This window comes from Ipomoea nil, unplaced genomic scaffold, assembly GCF_001879475.1.
Source record: "Ipomoea nil cultivar Tokyo-kokei standard unplaced genomic scaffold, Asagao_1.1 scaffold2845, whole genome shotgun sequence".
NCBI lineage: Eukaryota > Viridiplantae > Streptophyta > Magnoliopsida > Solanales > Convolvulaceae > Ipomoea > Ipomoea nil.
Genome location: NW_017619273.1, coordinates 120,508 through 140,652, shown reverse-complemented (window position 1 = coordinate 140,652; position 20,145 = coordinate 120,508). Strand labels below are relative to the sequence as shown.

Here is a 20,145-nt window from a genome sequence, read left to right as displayed (position 1 = left end):
CCACCATTAAAGGGACTTAGGCTGATGCTGTCATTGCCTGACAACGATCAAAACAAATTTTCATGCCAGTGTATAAAACTTGAACTGTCATATAGTGACATTAAGTACTTCTCTAAACGGGAGTGAATTTGATCTTGAACTCATCGAATAGACAAAGTTTGAACTTAACGCACTTAATTTGCTTTGGTCGCTTTAAAATATGTGAGGTCATACTCTTGACCCTGAGATATCCCCTGTTAGGTTTATTCTAGGATAGACCTTCAACTCTGTCAAGTCTACCTCAACGCAGACCACCATGACTGGCTACAGAGTATCTATGGCACCACGAGCACTTTGTACTCATGTCATTATGCGGTGAATTCATTAGGTTTGTCTCAACAAAACCACACTTTCTCAAAGAGTTTATGAATTCATTAAGAGCTGTAGCTCAACCTCACATGCGGTGAATTCATTAGGTTTGTCTCAACAAAACCACCCTTTCTCAAAGAGTTATGAATTCATTAAGAGCTGTAGCTCAACCTCACAAGTACACACACTGTCGGAATGACCAACTAGTGTACTATTTTGTAACTCTTTTCATGGCTTCGTTTGACCACAGAAGTGGGATCCACCACGAATTTATTACCACTTGGACTTTAAGTCCTTCCAATGAGTCAACGACTAATCCTCATAATTAGCTCTCAAGTAAGTTGATTCTCTTGACCAAACTTACATGCACTTTGACGAGTACTTCGTTTACTCGTAAATAATCCCTTGAGATTTTCATGTTTAACATGAAACATTCTCTTTCACCATTATTCTCAATACCATAGAGAAACTTTTGATGAAAATATAAGGAGTTTATTACCCCCACAATGCAACACTTACAAATATTTTTGTCAAGCGTATTTGATCTCTTACCCAGACAGATCTTTGGTGCCCAACTTTAGCTCCTTTGTAGACTGAGTTTTGCCGATTTGCTTTGTGGAGCATTATAGAAGCTTCGCACTCTGCCTGATACATGCTCAATAGTTGAATATATTTCAACAAACTTGGTTATCTCAATTGATCACAATTACCCTTTAACTAGGAATTATAAGTATTTCAATATGACTCAACCAAGAGTTTAAATAATCTATATACAAATGCTCATTGTTAGTAAGCCATAAAAATAATGTTGTCCACATGCTACATCAAGTTGAACAACATAATCACAAATTTCACATCATATTCTTATAAGAAATTAATCTCATACAAAAGGAATATGTTTGAGCTCATATTTATTCGGAATATTTCTCAACAATGAGACTTCAGAGTTGCCACTAGCACAATTTTTCCTTCCCTTAAGGAATTTAAAACTCATATAAAGTATTTATAGGATGCAGATCAATATTACTATTGCAGTACTTCAACAACTTCTATTGCAAGGCTTTGATTGTATTAGCAACATATGAAAGTCATCCTCATTTCAGGTAAAGATCAAGTGGCGCTCTAACTAGCCTGCATGATCATCACCATACTTCTTAAAACTCACAGGTCGAGTGGTGAAACCGAAGTTTACTTAAAAACCATCTTCCTAGACAGAGTGTTCAAGAATGATGACTTTTCCATGTTCTCACTAAATTACAATTGAAGCCTATGATATATGCTCTTATTTTTATACAAATAATTTTAGTAAAAGGTTTGAGCAATATCTATGCACGAATTATTTCAATCAATGTCATTAGTATTCAAAATACTAAAGAAATAAGTACTACTAAGTAATCAAAATCTAGACAGCTCAACTAGTATAGAATTCATGTACTACGATAACCATACTTCATGTGAACCCTTAGAACTAGAGCAAACATAGTTACTCAAAATAACTATTTATTTAAAGAGACTCAATACTCATCTTGCTCTGTCAGATTGACTTTTGCTAGTTTTGCCCTTGTGATGGTAGCACTGGTGTGCTCGGTGTCCTTGCTTTCTGCACGTAAAACACCTTCCTTTAAACTTCTTTATTTTTCTACTCCTTTCGTTGTAGACGGTTCTGACACTTTGACTTTCAGTTCCATTGGCACCGTACTTTTCTGACAGTGATTCCCAAATGACTTTTGCCGAATCTTGTTTGACATAGATGTCGAACAAATCGTCATTCATTTGTGACAGTAGGTATCCTCTGGCTGCCGCATTGTCATTTCTAAATTGAATCAGAGTTACACCCGGTTCTTGACCCGGAATGTAATCTATTTCAGGACTGCTTTCTCTCGATTCTTCACCCGGAGTGTAATCAGGTTCATGATTACATTTTGTAGCACCAAATGGAGAGAACACTGTTGGAGAAGGTTCAGGTGCAACCGAATATAGCACGTAAACCAACTTTAATTGTTCGAAAAGAATAAGCATTCTTTTAGCCCACCTACTGTAATTTTTCCCATCAAGCGCGGTAATTTTTGATAGATCCGGTATGACAGAAGGTGCCATAATGTTAAAGGTTGACTGTTGCAGAATAACGCTTTTAACTATTGGGGAAAACAGCAACGTCAACGCACGATCTGGAAGCCTTTTAAGAAGCACGGACACTATTAGTGTATGGTTGAAAGGAAATCTGTGCCGTGTTACAATAACACTACCTTAAAAGTGTTATTTGCCCGGTAACGGTGCAGTTAGAACCCTGGCACGCTTTCGACAGGCTACACAGACCTTCTACGGATAGCATGCACTAGCAATCAAGTAGGCGAACCTCACTATTGCTCAGACTTTAATAGGCAGACACGAATTATATATTATATATACATATTATATATATATATATATAATGATTATGAGAAGGAATGAAGAAGAAGATATATCTTTTTGTGTGTTTTAGACAAAAAGACAAACTCCTTTATATACTGTACAAAGGAGAGATTTCAGCTCATTTCATCCACATATTAGCTAGAAATTAGGGAGTGGAAATGAGCAACCCATGAAACCACTCCTTTGTACGTGACAAGTCATTAGTGACCATGTATCCACATTATGCGCTGCTTGCTTTGAATGGAATATTTCCAACAGTTCATTCAATACAATTATTATAGTTCTTTGGTATCAGTTAGCTAGGATTTACGATAATTATTGTTGGAAAAATAGCATTAAAGTGGCATTTTAAGTGGCTATTTTGTGGTACAATTATCAGTGGGGTCCACGTTCGATTTGGGTCAGGTCAAAGTGGATTCGGGTTTTTCGTAGAAAGACGAAGAGATTGATATATTGTACGCTCAAAATGGATAATGGGTGAATGAGATATTGATTCTTAAAGTAGACCCATTGAGTATTTGAATTGGAAAAATGAAGGGAAAAATGTGCGCTTTTGTCGCACATTGGTTTGGGAAGAGGATTTGCCCCACTACTTATATAAGAATCTTATTGAATTGTATAGCATAGAGACTCTCTCTCACGCGCAGAGGTGCAAATCAAATCTCAAAATGAGATAAAAAAAAAGACTTGATTCAAGCCTGCTCACAATATCGTCCGAAAATTGCGCTAGTAGCGGACCTCGCCTCGTCCTTTCGTCTCTTGTTGTGGGTTTTAATTCAGCTATTTCAAATTTTTAATATATTTTGAATTAAAACATTCAAATTTTTAATAGGGTTTTAATTCAGCTATTTCAAATTTTTAATATATTTTGAATTAAAACATTCAAATTTTTAATATATTTTGAATTAAAACTCACCCTTATGGTTGCTGTTACAGGAGTTAGAGGGGTGCTCTTGAATGCCACAATGAATGCAATTAAAACCTCTATCCCCTATATAAGAAAAGTGTATGAGCAGCAGGTTTTCAACCACGAACAATTGAAGCACAACACATGAATTGTTTTCTTCTACTCAAAACTCTGCTCCTACTCATTTCTTTGCCTAACTGTGTTCAAGGTTTTGCTCTAGTTTATCGGGTTCGTTCGTTTGGGTGCTCAAACGTCGAACCATAGCACATTTTATCCTGAGAAACCTAGGCCATAACACTCCTAGCACTTTTCGGAGGTGGCAAATAAGATTTTAAGGAAAGAGCGATTGGTTGCCTCGTGCTAAAAAATCCTATACCCAAACACGAGCCATCTCTTTCTTCTTTCGGTTTTTGGATTATGCTTCTAAGCAAAAATCCTTTCTTTATATTTGATATAGTCGTTGGTTGGAATTGTAATCTAGAGGATTACAAGTTCCATTTCGGTTGATATAGATATATGTATATCTTTTTCCGTATATATATATATATGTATGTATGTGTGTGTGTGTGTGTGTGTGTGTGTGTGTGTGTGTGTGTGTGTGTGTATATATATATATATATATATATATATATATATATATATATATATATATATATATACCGGATTTTAGGCTGTGCAAGTTGGGCTACCGCACAGGGCCCCCAAATTTTAGAGGATTCAATATTTAATTTTTACCTAGCTAGTTTAGAAATAAAAATTAAAAGTTTTCAATTAAATTTAAAAGACTCCATGGATAAATGGTAGGAACATATTTTTATTGTATTTTAATTTGGAGGTCAGATGTTCGAAACTTGAGTGTTGCTTGAACTTTGACCATTTCCTTTTTTTTTTTTTTTTTTTTTTAAATCTTTTTGCATTTCGAGTTGCGCACACTATTATTATTATTATTATTATTATTATTATTATTATTATTATTATTATTATTATTATTATTATTATTGTTGTTGTTGTTGTTGTTGTTGTTGTTGTTGTTGTTATTATTATTATTATTATTCCATAATATGTTTTTTATTTTTTTCTTCTATTTTTTTTAATCCTTTTACATTGCGAGTTTGCGCATACTATTATTATTATTATTTTAATTTATTCCGTAATATGTTTTTTGTTTTTGTTTTTTTTTTTCTTTGAGCACGACAACATTTTATCACCTATTATTAAAAAAAATACAGTATTGATTTTAAAGATTATGATTTTGGTAGGGCCCCATTTATTTACCAGAACGGGGCCACCAAAATCTAAAAACCGGCCCTGTATATATATATATTTTGGATATATATCGAATAATATTTTATATATTTTCGTGTGTATATATAAATATTATTTTGCGATATTAAATCGATTTGGTTCATTATTCCCAACAATTATTATTGCCATAATTAATAATAAAGACAATATAACTAATGAAATTATTTATCTTATTTAATTTATTGATAATGGATTTTTTTGAATAAAGAAATTGTAGACACATAATTCTAAATTAAAGAAATGCATATGTATTATATTTTGTTGTAGCTACTAAACCAAGTATGTCAATTTTGATTGGGATGGGTTCGAACCTAAGACTTTTCTTATTGAAATCAATGAGTAAGTTAATGGAGAATATAATTTTTAAGGAAGTTTTGATTGTGATGGGGTTCGAACCTAAAACCTTTCTTATTGAAATCATATTAATTAAGGATAAATTTGAAAATCTTAAAAAAAAATTAAAATTTGAACAATCTAAACCATTCATTTGATTTAATAATTTGACGGATCTTTTTTCTACCCATTATAAGCTTAGAGCATCTACATCAGAGGAGAAATTGGGAAAAATTCACTACTTTTGAGGCTAAAATGTCATGGTGGCAGAGAGAGAATCAAGAGAGAGAAGGGGTGAGGAGCATCTGCAAAGGTTGGGATATTACTCTGTCAAAGAAAAAAAAAATAATGATGAAGGGGAGAGAACCAATAGAGAACTGACATGCTTATTTTATATATATATATATATATATATATATATATATTTTATAAAATCAGTTTTGATTTTTTTTCCTCTCCTTCCATATTATTCTCTTTCCTACTCACTCTTACATTCTCCCCCCTAATATCTCTAACTGATGCTCTTAACTTCTTTAATAGATAAAAATCAGTGCCAAGCATCTTGTGCTTAGATGACATGTAATGACCTCTTCCATTTGTGTTTCATTAAATTGAGAAAATATCTTTAAACAGATACTATGATATAATAGAGTCAGTAGCATTAAAAATGGGTAAGTAATTGTTAAATACTCCGCTGAAGTTTCCAAACTCCACGACTGCGTAACCGTAACGCGTTATCTTCCCTCATCATTCGTCGCCAAACACAAATAAATATTTTCTTTTTTAAAAAAGTTTTTATATTTTTTGTTTGGGTCAAAACTCAAAAAGAAAGGTACAGAAAGAGATGATCTGATCTATCTGATCAGTGATCACACACTTTTGAGAAGCTTCAACTTCCTGCAAAGTGTTAAACGGGGAGAGTGGGCCCCACGGCGCCAGCACATCAGCCATCACCTCCTCCTCCTTTGTCTTTCTCTGCATCTGTTTTTCTCTTCTGCATGGAATCTCTCTCTCTCTCTCTCTCTCTTTCTGACACATCTTTTACTTGTATAGATACAAGCCCATATCTCTAAACATTTCAGTTTCCCCTTGTCTCTTTCTCTCTCTCTTAGCTACAATTAATAATTCTGGTCGGCTGCCCAGTTGGCCATTCTGTTTAGTACGGGGATCTTCACTGAATTTCAGGATTTTTCTCCAGATTGACTTTTCCGAGGCCACTTTAATCCTTCGGGTACTACCACCAAAACTCCGACTCTCTTTACCTTCTTTGGTGCTTTAATTTCCATATTTTTTTCCCTATTTAAGTATTATTAGGTGTTTAGCTCGATCTTATTCAATTTTTTGGATGTATTTCTTGTGGGTGGTGTTGAATTTGAGCTAATACTCATTAATATCCTTATATGTGTTATTGCTTTTTTTATGTCTGATTTTGGGTTCGACTTCAATTCTTTGTTGGATCATTAATCTCTTATTTTGGTGGTTTCTGTTTGGGTTTTAGCCCTGTAATGCATATGGTTGATGTTTGGGTTGTTGAATTTTGTGACAGAGCCCTGGGGAAGTTGAGGAATTTATTGATTTGGTAGATGAATTAATGATAATTGTAGAGGGTTGAGTTTGGGGTATAGTTTAATGGGGGCTGCTAATTCTAGGGTTGAAGAAGATAAAGCCTTACAGATTTGCAGAGAAAGGAAAAAATTTGTTAGACAAGCACTTGATGGGAGGTGTTCTTTAGCAGCAACTCATGTTGGTTATATAGAGGCATTGAAAATGACAGGAATTGCTCTGAGGAAATTTGTTGAACCTGAAGCCCCCCACCCAATTGAATCTTCAATCTATACTTCCACTAGCGCCACGCCTGAACTGTTTGCATTGACCGAAAGATCCTTCTCTTCGGTGTCTAAATCACACAATGTTGATCTCGGTGAGAATGTGTTGTTGCCGTCTCCTCCTCCAACGTACCATGTAAATCACATGAAATTTGGAGGCACGTTCTCGAGGAAAGTTGAAGAGAAACCTGCTGTTCCAGTTACGGTCTCAGTTACTTCAGGCACCCCGAAGAACTCCACACCCGGAAGGCATGAAGAAGCATCACCGTTTGATACGCCTGTCTCGTATGAAACCCCGCCTTGGGATTTTTTTGGTCTTGGGCAAGAAAGGAGGACCGAGAATGGAGCTGATACTAGGCACTATAAGGAGGACGATGGAGTTCCTCTATCAGAAGATGAGGGACGCAACAACTCCTCTCCTGGAAGAGATTCATCGTTGCAGGAGTCTGATGATGAGTTTGATGATCCATCTGCAGAAACACTGGTTCAAAGGTTTGTTAATGTTAACAACAGGACAAAAGATCCTGCTATGAGTGCTGATGAAGCTGTAACATCAGAAATGAAGCCTAAGAATGGGGAGAAAAGGAATTCCCCTAATTTGTCACCATTAAGACCTGAGCTGTCAGGAGGAGTTGCTGTTGGGCATGATGTAAAGACCCCGGTAAAAGAATACGATGTTGAAAATAAGGTTGCGCCTAAGGACTTCTTTTCTAGCATGAAAGATATTGAACAACTCTTCATGAAAGCATCAGAATCAGGAAGAGAGGTACCCCAGATGCTGGAAGCAAATAAAATTAACTTTCGCCCTATTGTTCCGGGTGCAGGAAGTAATCTCTCTTTCTCTTTCTCTGTCTCTCTCTCTTGGCAACCCTTCATAGTAATGCCAATGAAGCAGAATATAAAGCTTCAATTCTATACACGAGTTTGTTTTTTTTTTTTTCTTGAAGAAATCCTAAATTACTTATTTCCTAGTGCAAGCAATCTGGTCTGTAATTCATATTTTTGAACTGGGTTCTCTATTTGATTGAAGATATCTGCCTTTTGTAGGAGGTTCAATTGCCAAGACACTGTTAACGTCATGTTTCTCTTGCGGTAAGGATCCGAGCCAAGTTCCAGAAGGTAGGCCTCCTAGTTTTCTTATACGCTGTGACTTTTGAATTTACATTTTCTTGGAAATATGATTGTGAATATATTGCTTATGTTTATGTTTGCAATTGTTTCTCCAAATGTCCAATTGAGTTCATTTTCCTCTGTTCAGAGCCGGAGCCTCCTCAAACTTCCCCAAAGTACCTGACATGGCACCGCACATCATCTATTTCTTCTTCATCCAGAAATCTGTTGGGTGTGAACTCAACCGACAATATTGATGACTCCTCCACCAATCTTTTCGATAACTTCTGTATGAACTCAGGAAGTCATGCCTCTACTTTAGATCGGCTTCATGCTTGGGAGAAGAAACTCTATGACGAAGTCAAGGTATATACGTGTTAGTTATGCACTCCTATGTATGTGTTGTTAGGTATTATTTGAATGTAGTTTCTTTTTTCCCGGTTGAAAACAGAGCCAATTGTTGATGTTAAAAATCAACATCCTGTGGCAATAACTACATCCGAGGTCCGTCTTTTGGTTTTGGACTGGGATTTTTGTTGAGCTCTTTACTCAGATTAACCCCCGTGCTTAATTCACTTTTTAGCAATGTTGAAAAAATCTCTAAGCACCCTCTAGGCGCCTGGGACCGCCTAGGCGGGCACCTAGAGCGCCTAGGAGGCCGACCGCCTAGCGTCTAGACGCGATTTTTGCAACACTGCTTTTTAGTCATTTTTTTCTAGTGTCTCTTAATGTGAATGTGACTCTTCAAAAGCTTCGTTGTAAGTCTTATATACATAGGACATATACTCCAATTAGACTTGCTGTTGACTAAGAAAAACTTCAATGGGCTTCTGTAGGTCGATCTGAAAAGGTGAACCTTTCAAAAAAAAAAAAAGAAAAAAAAAGTAGCCCTTTCATCTCCATCATCTATTGCTTTTGATCCCTTTCTACAGATTTTGTTACAACTTACAACTAGCCGTTTCCAGTTTCCCTGTCCACATAATATGTTTTGTGTGTGTGTATTTCATATTTGTTTCTTTTATCATTGCATCCATCACAATAGATGCTATTATATTTCATGATTTCAGGCTAGTGAGATTCTTCGAAGCGAATATGACACAAAACGGAAGCTGCTCAGACAGCTAGAATCTTCGGGACAAAGTCAACATAAAATTGATAGAATACGAGCTGTTATGAAGGATCTGCATTCGAGAATTGGTGTTGCAATTCACAGACTAAACTCTATCTCAAGGAAAATCGAGGAGTTAAGGGATGAAGAACTTCAGCCTCAACTGGAGGAATTGATTGAAGGGTATGCACCTTCTTCTATTCACTGTTTTTCAAAATTGAACTAAAAGCCTAAGCTGATAATTGGAATGCACATTAATGGTTATATGCTCAACATTCAACACTCCTTAATTAAGTTGCATAGCATGTGGACAATTTTCAATGAAACTTATGGTGCAAAAAATATTTGTAGAGATTATTTCACGTTTTTTAAACATAGAAAACAATTTGCCGTTATTTTCATCTATGCTACCTTCCTTGCATATCACAGATTAAGGAAGATGTGGGAGGAAATGCTGAATTGCCATGAAATTCAGCTCCATATCCTCTCAATAGCACATTCACCTGGAAACATGAAGCTCTCGATGAATAATTCAGAGTCTCGCCGCCAAATTACTATCCATCTTGAAAACGAGTTGCTATCCCTATCATCGAGCTTTACAAAGTGGATTGGTGCCCAGAAAACATACGTCGAAGCTATAAACAAGTGGCTCTTAAAGTGCGTTTCCCTTAAAGAGCAATCGTCGAGGAGAAAAAGAAGGCCACCACAACAACCGCTGCTCAGATACTATGGCCCGCCCATATACATGATATGCGGTGTGTGGTTAGACATGTTCACCGCTTTGCCTACTAAAGAAGTAACGGATGCTATGAAGGACTTAGCAGCAGAAATCACACATTTCTTACCACGTCAAGAGAAAACCAAAGGAAAGGGCATGAACCATCGCCGTCCAAGGGACTGGCAAAGCGGTGCCAATAGCGATCTAGGCATCCCACCACCACTTAGAGACGAGGCTTTGGAGGACTGGGTAATGGGGTATGATCACTTCCGTACGAGCATGGCCGTTTTCCTTGGTAAGTTAAACAACTTCGCCGAGTCTTCTGTGAAAAAGTTTGCCGAGCTCCAAAATTCTACTGAAAAAGCGAAAAAAAGCTATGCACAGGTGAGGTCAACAGAGCAATAACTAACATTGTTGTTTATTCATCTCAAAATCTGAAATGGCTTCATATTCTTGAAGAACACAGTCATTATGTATATTATATTGAAGCAGTGACTACAAGAAAGAAAGAAAGAAAGGATGAGCTGTACAGAGGTGAAATGAATTGAAAGAAGTAAATTCATTAGAGGTTTTAGCTTTAGAAAAGATTGGTTGAAATAAAATTAAAGAGTTCAGTATAGTCATTTTATGTGTAGACAGCTGATAAGTTTTGTAGGACAAATCAATATGCTACAGATAAAAGAGAATCATATATAGTACCAGTTTCTTTCTGGATCAATATCAACCCTATACAAAGATGGCAAATACACAGTGTTGCGTGAACCATAATAAAATGTACATTTTTAATATATTAGAAATACATTATTCGTGTATTGAATATACATTATACAAAATAAGGTATTTTAAGTACTCAAATAATGTACTTTATCTGAATATGATATACATTTTTAATATACTAAAAGTACATTATTTGTGTACTGAATATACATTATTTATAGTATGGTCCACACAGTTGTATGGACTACACAATAATAATTGATACAAGATAGATTTATTTTGTTTGTAAGAAAAAAAATGTGTGCCAAGCACCTTGTGATAAAGTATGTTTGAAGAGATACTACAATGTAATAGAGCCAATAACATTCAAAAAAAATGTGTAATGGTAATTTTTCGGACATTTCCAATTGGGGAATGTTAGATGCCCCTATATTACCACTCTCTTATGTGACAAGTTCTAATAGGTTGATATTTAAAATAAAAAAGGAAAAGAGAAAAAACAAGTCTATTAAACTTGTAACATCATGAAGTGACAAGTTTGTGAATGATATTTGTACGGGTAAATAACATTTTCCTTTCCAATTTATTGTCACACTTAAAAAATTGTGTCATACTTCTACTTCTAGTTTGAAATTGTACATTTTTATTTTAAAAAGGCCAAAATATTAGGGATGCAAAGTAGGAAAATGACTTCTGGAAAATGTTTTTCAGAAAATATTTTCCTTTTCAGTGTTTGGTTGCATTTTGGAAAACTTGGTGCATTTAGTTTATTTTTTAAAAAAATGAGTAGAATTGTATGCTTAAATATTTTGGCGGAAAATGACTTCCCCCAAATTTTGGCGGAAGTCATTTTCCGTCAAAATGACTTCATTTTCCCCAGTCAACGAAAAATGTTTTCCGTTGACTAGATTTTCCTATTGCATCCAAACACTGAAAAATCAAAAAATATTTTCCAAAAGTCATTTTCTGAGTTTCCAAACGGACCCTAAATTTAATATGATTTCATTGAATCGATTAATTGAAACAATCAATTAATCCCTATCACTTCCATTGAAATATATATTGATCTAATTCAGAATATTTCTGATATTACTATACAATTATTCCAACTTACTAGTACAAAACCTTATCTATAATTTGTTGACATATTACGAACGTGAAATAATTTCTCAATTATTTAATATTTTTATTTTATTTATGTCAATATTATATCAGTACATCCGTAATTTCACAAAAACTATATTCTATGTAATAGGGTCTGTATATAATTCACAACTATAAAAATAAAAGTAAAAATAAAATTTAAAATGAAAAATGCTGATCTCACTACCATGGCCTCGCACTATACTTGCACTCCTTCGATATAACATTGGATTTCTCAGTCAAAGCATCCACCGTGACGTCACACTTAACCTTAACGGTGATTTTCCACGTCTTAACGGCACCAATCTTAATCTTAACGGGCGCTTTTATGTTCAACCTAAACGGCACTCCCCCTTGGCGCTGCTGATTCGCTAGGACCGACTTAACGGCGCTACCCAGCGCGACGTTTGACCCCTTCAACGACGTAGGGAATACCGTCACGTTATTTGACGGCTGGTAAAACGTCGGCAATGCACCCTCACAAAGTTTGACGTCGGAGTGGAAAACGGTAACGGAGCTTCCTTTCCGGTAGTAAATCCCGATCTTGTCGTTAGGGTTTTCGGCTCGGATGGTGACGTCAAATTCAGGCGAAATCGGGGAGGGTGACGTCAGGTTGAGGCCTTTTATCGCGATGCCAGCCACCGTGTACTTCGGCGATTCCGGGCGGAAGACGAGGTAGAGAACTCCGGCGGCGACGCCGAGGGCGACGATGACGGCTACAAGCAGATAGAGAGTACAGCAGAGCCAACGGCAGCAGCAACTCCTGCGAGGCTTCCGCTTGCTCAGTGCGTTGAAGCGGCGAGCATTTTCCGGCGGAGGATAGCGGTAGATTTGGTCCTTGGGGACTTGGACGACGTAAGTTCCAGGCGGCGGAGCCGGCTTGGCAGGGGCTGGGGACTGCGGCGGCTTCGCAGGCTGCCCTACCGCTTCACCGGAATTGTTCGAAGACACCGGTAAACTCGCCGGCGGTGAGTCACGAGGATGCACTCGATCAGCCATTCTACTCTCTGAACCTCTGTGCACAAAAATATATAACAAACATTAATATAAGTGTAGGATAAAGAAGACAATAACTGTTATATATATATAGACACACATATACATACAAAGTCTACGTGTATGAACTGCGTATGGGGGTGCATTATACTCAGTCTACGCGTATATACATACTGTCATACACCCAACACCTTCCCACTTTTTTTTTTTTTAATTTAAAAATTATTTTTTGGGGGTCATTTCCAATGGTTTATGAATAAGTTTGATCAAATTTTAATTTAAATTAAAGCTTATATAACTGTTGAAATAATAAAATTATTTTATAAAGTTATGTTATTTGAATAAAATGAAGTAATTAGTAATTTAAAAATTTAATAAAATATGCATTAAAATTCATCATTAAAGTCGTGCTTTAATTATGAAGGGAAAAGTGACAATAACGACAATCAACAGAAACAAAAATAATATTCAACAACCTTAACCACGTTAATTGGACAATTGGTCAACAAAGCGGATTTTTCTGTGTTACACCCAAAACACATTTTCGAATAATGGTTACGAACATTTTCGTAAATCAATAAAATTAAAATGATATTTTTTTTGCACACTAAAAAGTAGTAATTTCAGTCATTTAATTAATTTGGATAAAAACCATAATTTTAGGGGTATTTAGATAAAATTAGGCATGCATTCAATGCCAAATTTGATTTATTACCTTTAATGGAACATTTAAATTTCATTGTCAATATGCTTTAACAGTTTATCTATTTGGGAAAAAAAAAAAAAAAAACAAAAAAACTTAGGGACAAAACCGTTTTTCCTTGGGAATGATTTAATTTGTCAATAGTGTGATATGTTGACATGTTATCTTTAATGTTTTTCAGTACTTTCAAAGGAGTTGGACTGTTTCTTTTCTCTATTTTTTTTTAGATAAATAAACTTAAGATACTTGAATTTGTCCTTTTCAAACTCATGGAAAATTATGCATGGATACTCTAGGTGATAAGGTTAGTTAATAGATCAATTTATAAAGTAGTAGGTAATAACATTTTCTGCTATATCAAGTTCTCATATAAGACTTCATAATCAATGATTTATGATTCAGTGAAAAAAAAAGTTCAAATATCCTTTGAACTTTTGGATTTAATCATTATATATTACGGAGTATTATTTTTTGAGAAGTAAAATCATTATATTATGCATTAAACAATATTAGAGACCCTGGTCCAATAACATAATTCATTTTCATAATATACATAATTCATGTTCATAATGCATATAATTCATGTTCATAATACACATAAACATAAACACGATATAATGAATATGAATTATGTGCATTATGAACATGAATTATGTGTATTATATAACTTAGGACACATAAACACCTAACATTATACACATAATTCATGTTCACAATGTACATAATTCATGTTCTTAACTCGCAGAGTTCATGTTCATTATATCTTGTTTATGTCTATATGCATTATGAACATAAATTATGTGTATTATGATGTCAAATTATGTGTATTACAATTTGCCTACTTTATAGGGGATAGATGCAAATTAAAAATATATTTCAATCAGTAGGGAGAGATTTTAGTAGAGGTGTTAGTTGAATGGGTAAAATCATGAGATTTGAAGAAGTAAAAATAATGAAAACCCTTACGTACCACAATGAACAACTAACCCAAGCTAGCTAGCTAGGGTGTTTTTATGAAGTTCGTAGAGAAATAGTCAAATACATACCATGCATTAGTAGCCGATCCAAAAATTTATTTAAGTGGGGACGAAGTTCAAATAATTTTAGAAATATCAATAACAAAATATTAAACACTTAATAATGTTCACATATAAAATATATTATAAATGATGAAAGAGTTAAAAAAAAAAAAGAAGGGGAAAGTGCTGCTGGTGAAATTTGAACACATAAGACATAACATACAAAATTTGATATTAAATTTAAAATTCTAACCAACTAATTAAATTACTCAAACATGAACAGATACTACAATGTAATAGAGCCAGTAGCATTCAAAAAAAAAAAAATTAAATTACTCAAACATTTAATAATTTGTACATAATTTAGATTATATATATATATATATATATATATATATATATATATATATATATATATATATATATATATATATATATATATATATATATATATATATATATATATATATATATATGGAAGGGATCAGGTGCATTTGTTGCTTCCCGTGCGGTTGTGCAGTGGATTAATGTGCGTGAGGTTTATACTTAATGTGCGTGAATGTTGTGCTTAGTATGTCTGAGACTTGTACTTAATGTACGTCATGTTAATATGCTTGAGTTTTGTACTTAATGTGCCTGAGTATAGTGCTTAATATGCGTGAGATTTGTGCTTAATGTGCGCGAGTAGTTCCCGAAAATAATACTCCCAAACGCTCCATTCAAAAGACAGTGTCCAGATTGGGTTTCCATGATGGTATTCACTATTCAGGACACTTACAAAACCATTATATTGTGTTTGGGGCGGTTATCATGATGGTGGTTGAATTGAGACGAAAAGTACAGTGGGTTTGGAGAGTAGAAAACAATGATTTCGGCCGGGAAATTGGGTGGTGGTGGACGGGAACTTTTCAACTGCACGAAAACATGGGTCATCATCATCAGGGAGGGGGCAATGGCTACTGGGGATGGGGAAGAAGCTGATATCCATATTTTCTGCTGCATTTTACACATTCACGCACATTATGTACAAATCTCAGACACATTAGACATAACACCCACGCACATTGAGTACAAATCTCACGCACATTAATAACCGCACAACCGCACGGGAACCTTTCAATATATATATATATATATATATATATATATATATATATATATATATATATATATATATATATATATATATATATATATATAGAGAGAGAGAGAGAGAGAGAGAGAGAGGCACGCTCAGGTATGAATTGCCGCACAAGAGAAAAATAAGAACCACACACAGTCGTTCATGTATCCAAATTAACGAACCAGATGTAATTTTTTAAAAAGTTGTCAAACAAACACCAATTATGATTTTAGTTCTTATTCCTAGTGTTTAAATCCATGAACCAAACACACTCTTGATTTTTCTCATTGCACATAATATTATATTATGCAAAAACTTGTATGAGACCGTCTCACGTGTCTCAATCTGTGAGACGGGTCAGATCTATGATTAATGAGGTCAAAGATCCGGCCCACATTAATAAAAAATTTGACTTATTAACCAAAAATTCGACACATCTCACGGATTGAGACCCGCAAGACGATCTCACACAAATGTTACCCATAATATTAAAAATGCTAAGCAAAACCCCATGGATTGCCTTACTTGTACCGCAATATTTTGCATATGAATTGCCAATAAATGTTAATGATATATTAGAAACAACTCCGCTCTAAAAATTTTATTTATTTTGCTTGAAATATGATTGCAACAAATCATTATTTAAACAAAAAAGAGAAAAAAAAAAAAAGATTGCAACAATTCATGGATGTTAAAAATTAACGAGGTTTATTTTTAAGTACTAGCGACTTTTTCATATCACTAGACTACAAAGTCATTGGTACAAATATCTATTTTAAATCATAACAATTAAAGATTAAATAATCAAACAAGCTATAAATATAATCAGTTGTTATATCATAAACCAGGGTCCATCTTGCAAGGTAGACGCGAGTCCAAAATACACAATTTACAAACTGAATATTCACAATTCACCATCTAACAAATTATATACATTCATTATGTAAATGGTGAACATTCAGTATATAAATTATGTATTATGAACTCTAATTCACCTTGCAAAGTAGACCCGGGTCCAGAATAATTTGCCAAATACAATACCCCCACGAGATTGCTCTAATTAGGATCAAGATCCCTAATTTCAAACCAAAGACCTCTCAACCACAGCCAACAAGTCAAAACTATCAACGTTGTTAGTAACTAAAGACTAACTCTTAACATGAATTTTGAGATATTATTAATGACAACGGTTTCCCACTTCTAATATAACGTAAAATTTACACCATACAAACTTGTATATTTCTTGTGACAACCAGCCAACTTAGCTTTAATTTTATCATAATGCGGTTTCTTGAAAGGAAAGTAAGACCAAATAAAAATCTACCATACGCATGCAGATTGCAGAATACATGCATATATAAAGAATTGAAATTAAGAAAGAAGAGAAAAGCATAAAGCTAAGGAGAAGATTAGAAGAAAGTAATTAAGTAATTACCAGGAAAAAAAAAAAGAAGCTAGAACAGAAGTCTTTCACTTCTTTCTCCGGTCTTCTGGGTTTCTTGTCTTCTGGGTTTAGAGATGTGGAAGAGTATGCAAGAGAGAAATGGAGACCAAGTTTTATTTCTGCTTTCTTGAGCTGGCAGGGATGGCTAGCTTAGCATGTAGAAACACTTGGCAAAATCTTTCTACTGTAATGCTTAAGACTCAGCCAGCTGCTAGCGCCAGCAGGCTCTTTATTATATATATATATATATATATATATATATATATATATATATATATATAGGGAAGGGATCAGGTGCATTTGTGGCTTCCCGTGCGGTTGTGCGGTGGATTAATGTGCGTGAGGTTTATACTTAATGTGCGTGAGTGTTGTGCTTAATGTGCCTGAGATTTGTACTTAATGTGCGTGATGTTAATATGCGTGAGTTTTGTATTTAATGTGCCTGAGTATTGTGCTTAATATGCGTGAGATTTGTGCTTAATGTGCGTGAGTAGTTCAGAATTACGAACTCAGAAGGAAGCAGAACAGAAAACTCACGCACATTAACGCCCAAACTTCTTGTTACTTCTTCCTTCAATTTGGCCATGGATTCTGGATTATCAGCTACCTTCAGTGCAGTTGAATGTTTATATAGATGATGAACGCACAGTAAAATTTGCACACCAGCTAAGTGTGGATTTCTGTTGTATTATTCCCATAATTCTTAACCACCATAGCCCGCCTCCGCATCATCATCATCAGGGAGGGACAATGGCTACTGGGGATGGGGAAGAAGCTGACATCCATATTTTCTGCTGCATTTTACACATTCACGCACATTAAGTACAAATCTCAGGCACATTAAGCACAACAATCACGCACATTGAGTACAAATCTCACGCACATTAATCAACCACACAACCGCACGGAAAACCGCATGGGAACCTTTCACTATATATATATATATATATATATATATATATATATATATATATATATTATATTATATTTCCCGATCCATTTATTATTGTTTATATCTCCCCTATACTAATATTTGAGAGTTGCCAATTGCCCCTCAAAAATGGCACCCCTTATTAACCATTGATCTCAAATCATGTGGTTAAAATTTTTTGATCTAACATTTGAATTTATTTTTGTCACAAAATGCCCTCAATTTTTAAGTGAATTACAACTTTACAATTCTATAGCTCACTTTCCCTTCTACTTTTTCTTTCTTTTCTTTTCTGTTTTTGTCTTCTTTTGAGGATAGCTCCATGTAGCTATTACAGTGTTACCATTTTCCCCTTCATTTTTTTATTATTATTTATTTTCTCTCTCGAAAATTGAACCCAAACCTATACATTTATTCTTCATCATTTCTCTTCTTTTCCTTTTTTTTTTTGTTTTGTTTCCAAGTCTAATAAAAAAAATTATATTTTAACTCCTGATAGAGTAAAAAAAATATGAACCTCGAAGGCAGCCTATTTTGGTGTTGATGGCGTCAATATCCATGTGAACATCTTTGATCTGCTTCTCTTGTTGATGTACCACACTGAGAATTCCTTTGCTTTGATTCACAGATATTGCTTCACTTGTCCTTTTGTCATTTTTGAGAGATTGAGATAGTTGGACAAAGAACTCATTGAGTAAACCTTTGACATTTGCATTCAATCTGTCAACTTGTCTCTCAAGTGATTGGTGTGTATCAATCAAGTGTTGTTGACTCCTATTTTCATCAAATGAACATTCGAATTTTCCTGTTTGTGTGTTGACAACATGATCCACATGAGTGTAAATTCCTTGAATCATGCTCTCCATACGGTCAACTAAACCCAACACAATATTTTCTAGATTCTTCAACTGATCACTAGAAGTAGTGCTATCAAGATTGTGCTCTTCTTGGATTGCGGGAATGTGTCTTGCTCCTTCTTGAGCAGAATTATCTCCAAGCAAGTGAGATTGTGCTTGATTTTCTAGCACATTTCTTGCTCCTTCCGGTGTGTGCTCTTCCAACACGTGTGTATCACCTTGAATACTTTCTGCATGTCGGGACTGAGTTTCCTCCGTGTGATGGCTGGCTTGCATGACTTGATTTTCATGGCTAATCTCAGTCTGATTCAACACACTAACATCATAAAGATCGATGTCCATAAAAAGTGGACTCACATTGTTGTGATCAAAAAGTTGAACATGTGTGGCATTTGCTCCTTCTGAATTTGTGACGTGTCTAGAGAGCTCAATGGGTTGATCAAAATCCTCAACATCAACCAAAAATTTATTTCTAGCTGGCATGTTTTCTTGTGTTATGTTGGCTTGAGAAGTCTCGGCCAGGTTGGCTTTGAGCTTGGTTATGAAAGCTCCATTTATGGTTGATATAGTTGTTGCATGAGCAATGTCTAGACAGCCGATCCAATGCAAAGAGAATATTTCTTCATCTTCCATACTTGGTCCTCTTGTCATCAATTCTTGATAAGAGTCAAACCTCCATTTTCTCTAATTTAGTACTCTTTGATACTCATTTACCAAGACTAAGTCAAGTCCATCAACTTGGCAAATTTCTTCATTTTCCACTGTTTCCAACATTGCTATCCGAGAGAGAGAGTTCATGGGATTTAGGTTAAAGTTTTGGTTGGAATTTTGATTGTGGCTAGAAGTGTGAGTTTGGCTAGGGTTAGGATCACAACTTGTGGTAGGGTTGTGGCTTGAATTTGGGTCATAACTTGAGGTAGGGTTGGAGCTTATGGTAGGATTGAGGCTAGTAGTGGCATTTTCATGAGGTTGAGTTGTGAGTTGAGGGTTTAAACCAAGAATTTCTGTCACTGGTCTTTTTCTAGCTGTAATACCTCTCGGTTTTCTTTTTCTTTTGGGAGTAGACTCGGTTGAAATCTCATGATTTTTGTAGAGTATCGGATTATTCCCAAAGGGCTTTCTAGCTCTCATATTCAATCCCTTTT

At 35.0% G+C, this 20,145-nt stretch overlaps 2 protein-coding genes across 2 annotated transcripts; one reads left to right on the top strand and one right to left on the bottom strand.

Moving 5' to 3' along the window:
- Positions 1-6,146: 6,146 nt before the first annotated feature.
- On the top strand, positions 6,147-10,785 carry LOC109160277. The gene is made up of 6 exons (XM_019308572.1): positions 6,147-6,536; positions 6,852-7,958; positions 8,179-8,250; positions 8,390-8,607; positions 9,309-9,532; positions 9,779-10,785. Exons 2-6 carry the CDS (start codon positions 6,935-6,937, stop codon positions 10,470-10,472), a joined length of 2,232 nt encoding a protein of 743 aa, XP_019164117.1. The 5' UTR covers positions 6,147-6,536; positions 6,852-6,934; the 3' UTR covers positions 10,473-10,785.
- A 1,156-nt stretch (positions 10,786-11,941) lies between these two features.
- Positions 11,942-12,983, bottom strand: LOC109159666 (protein YLS9). Its single transcript, XM_019307738.1, has one exon. The coding sequence runs from the start codon at positions 12,924-12,926 to the stop codon at positions 12,111-12,113; it is 816 nt and encodes a 271-aa protein (XP_019163283.1). The 5' UTR covers positions 12,927-12,983; the 3' UTR covers positions 11,942-12,110.
- Between the last annotated feature and the right edge of the window lie 7,162 nt (positions 12,984-20,145).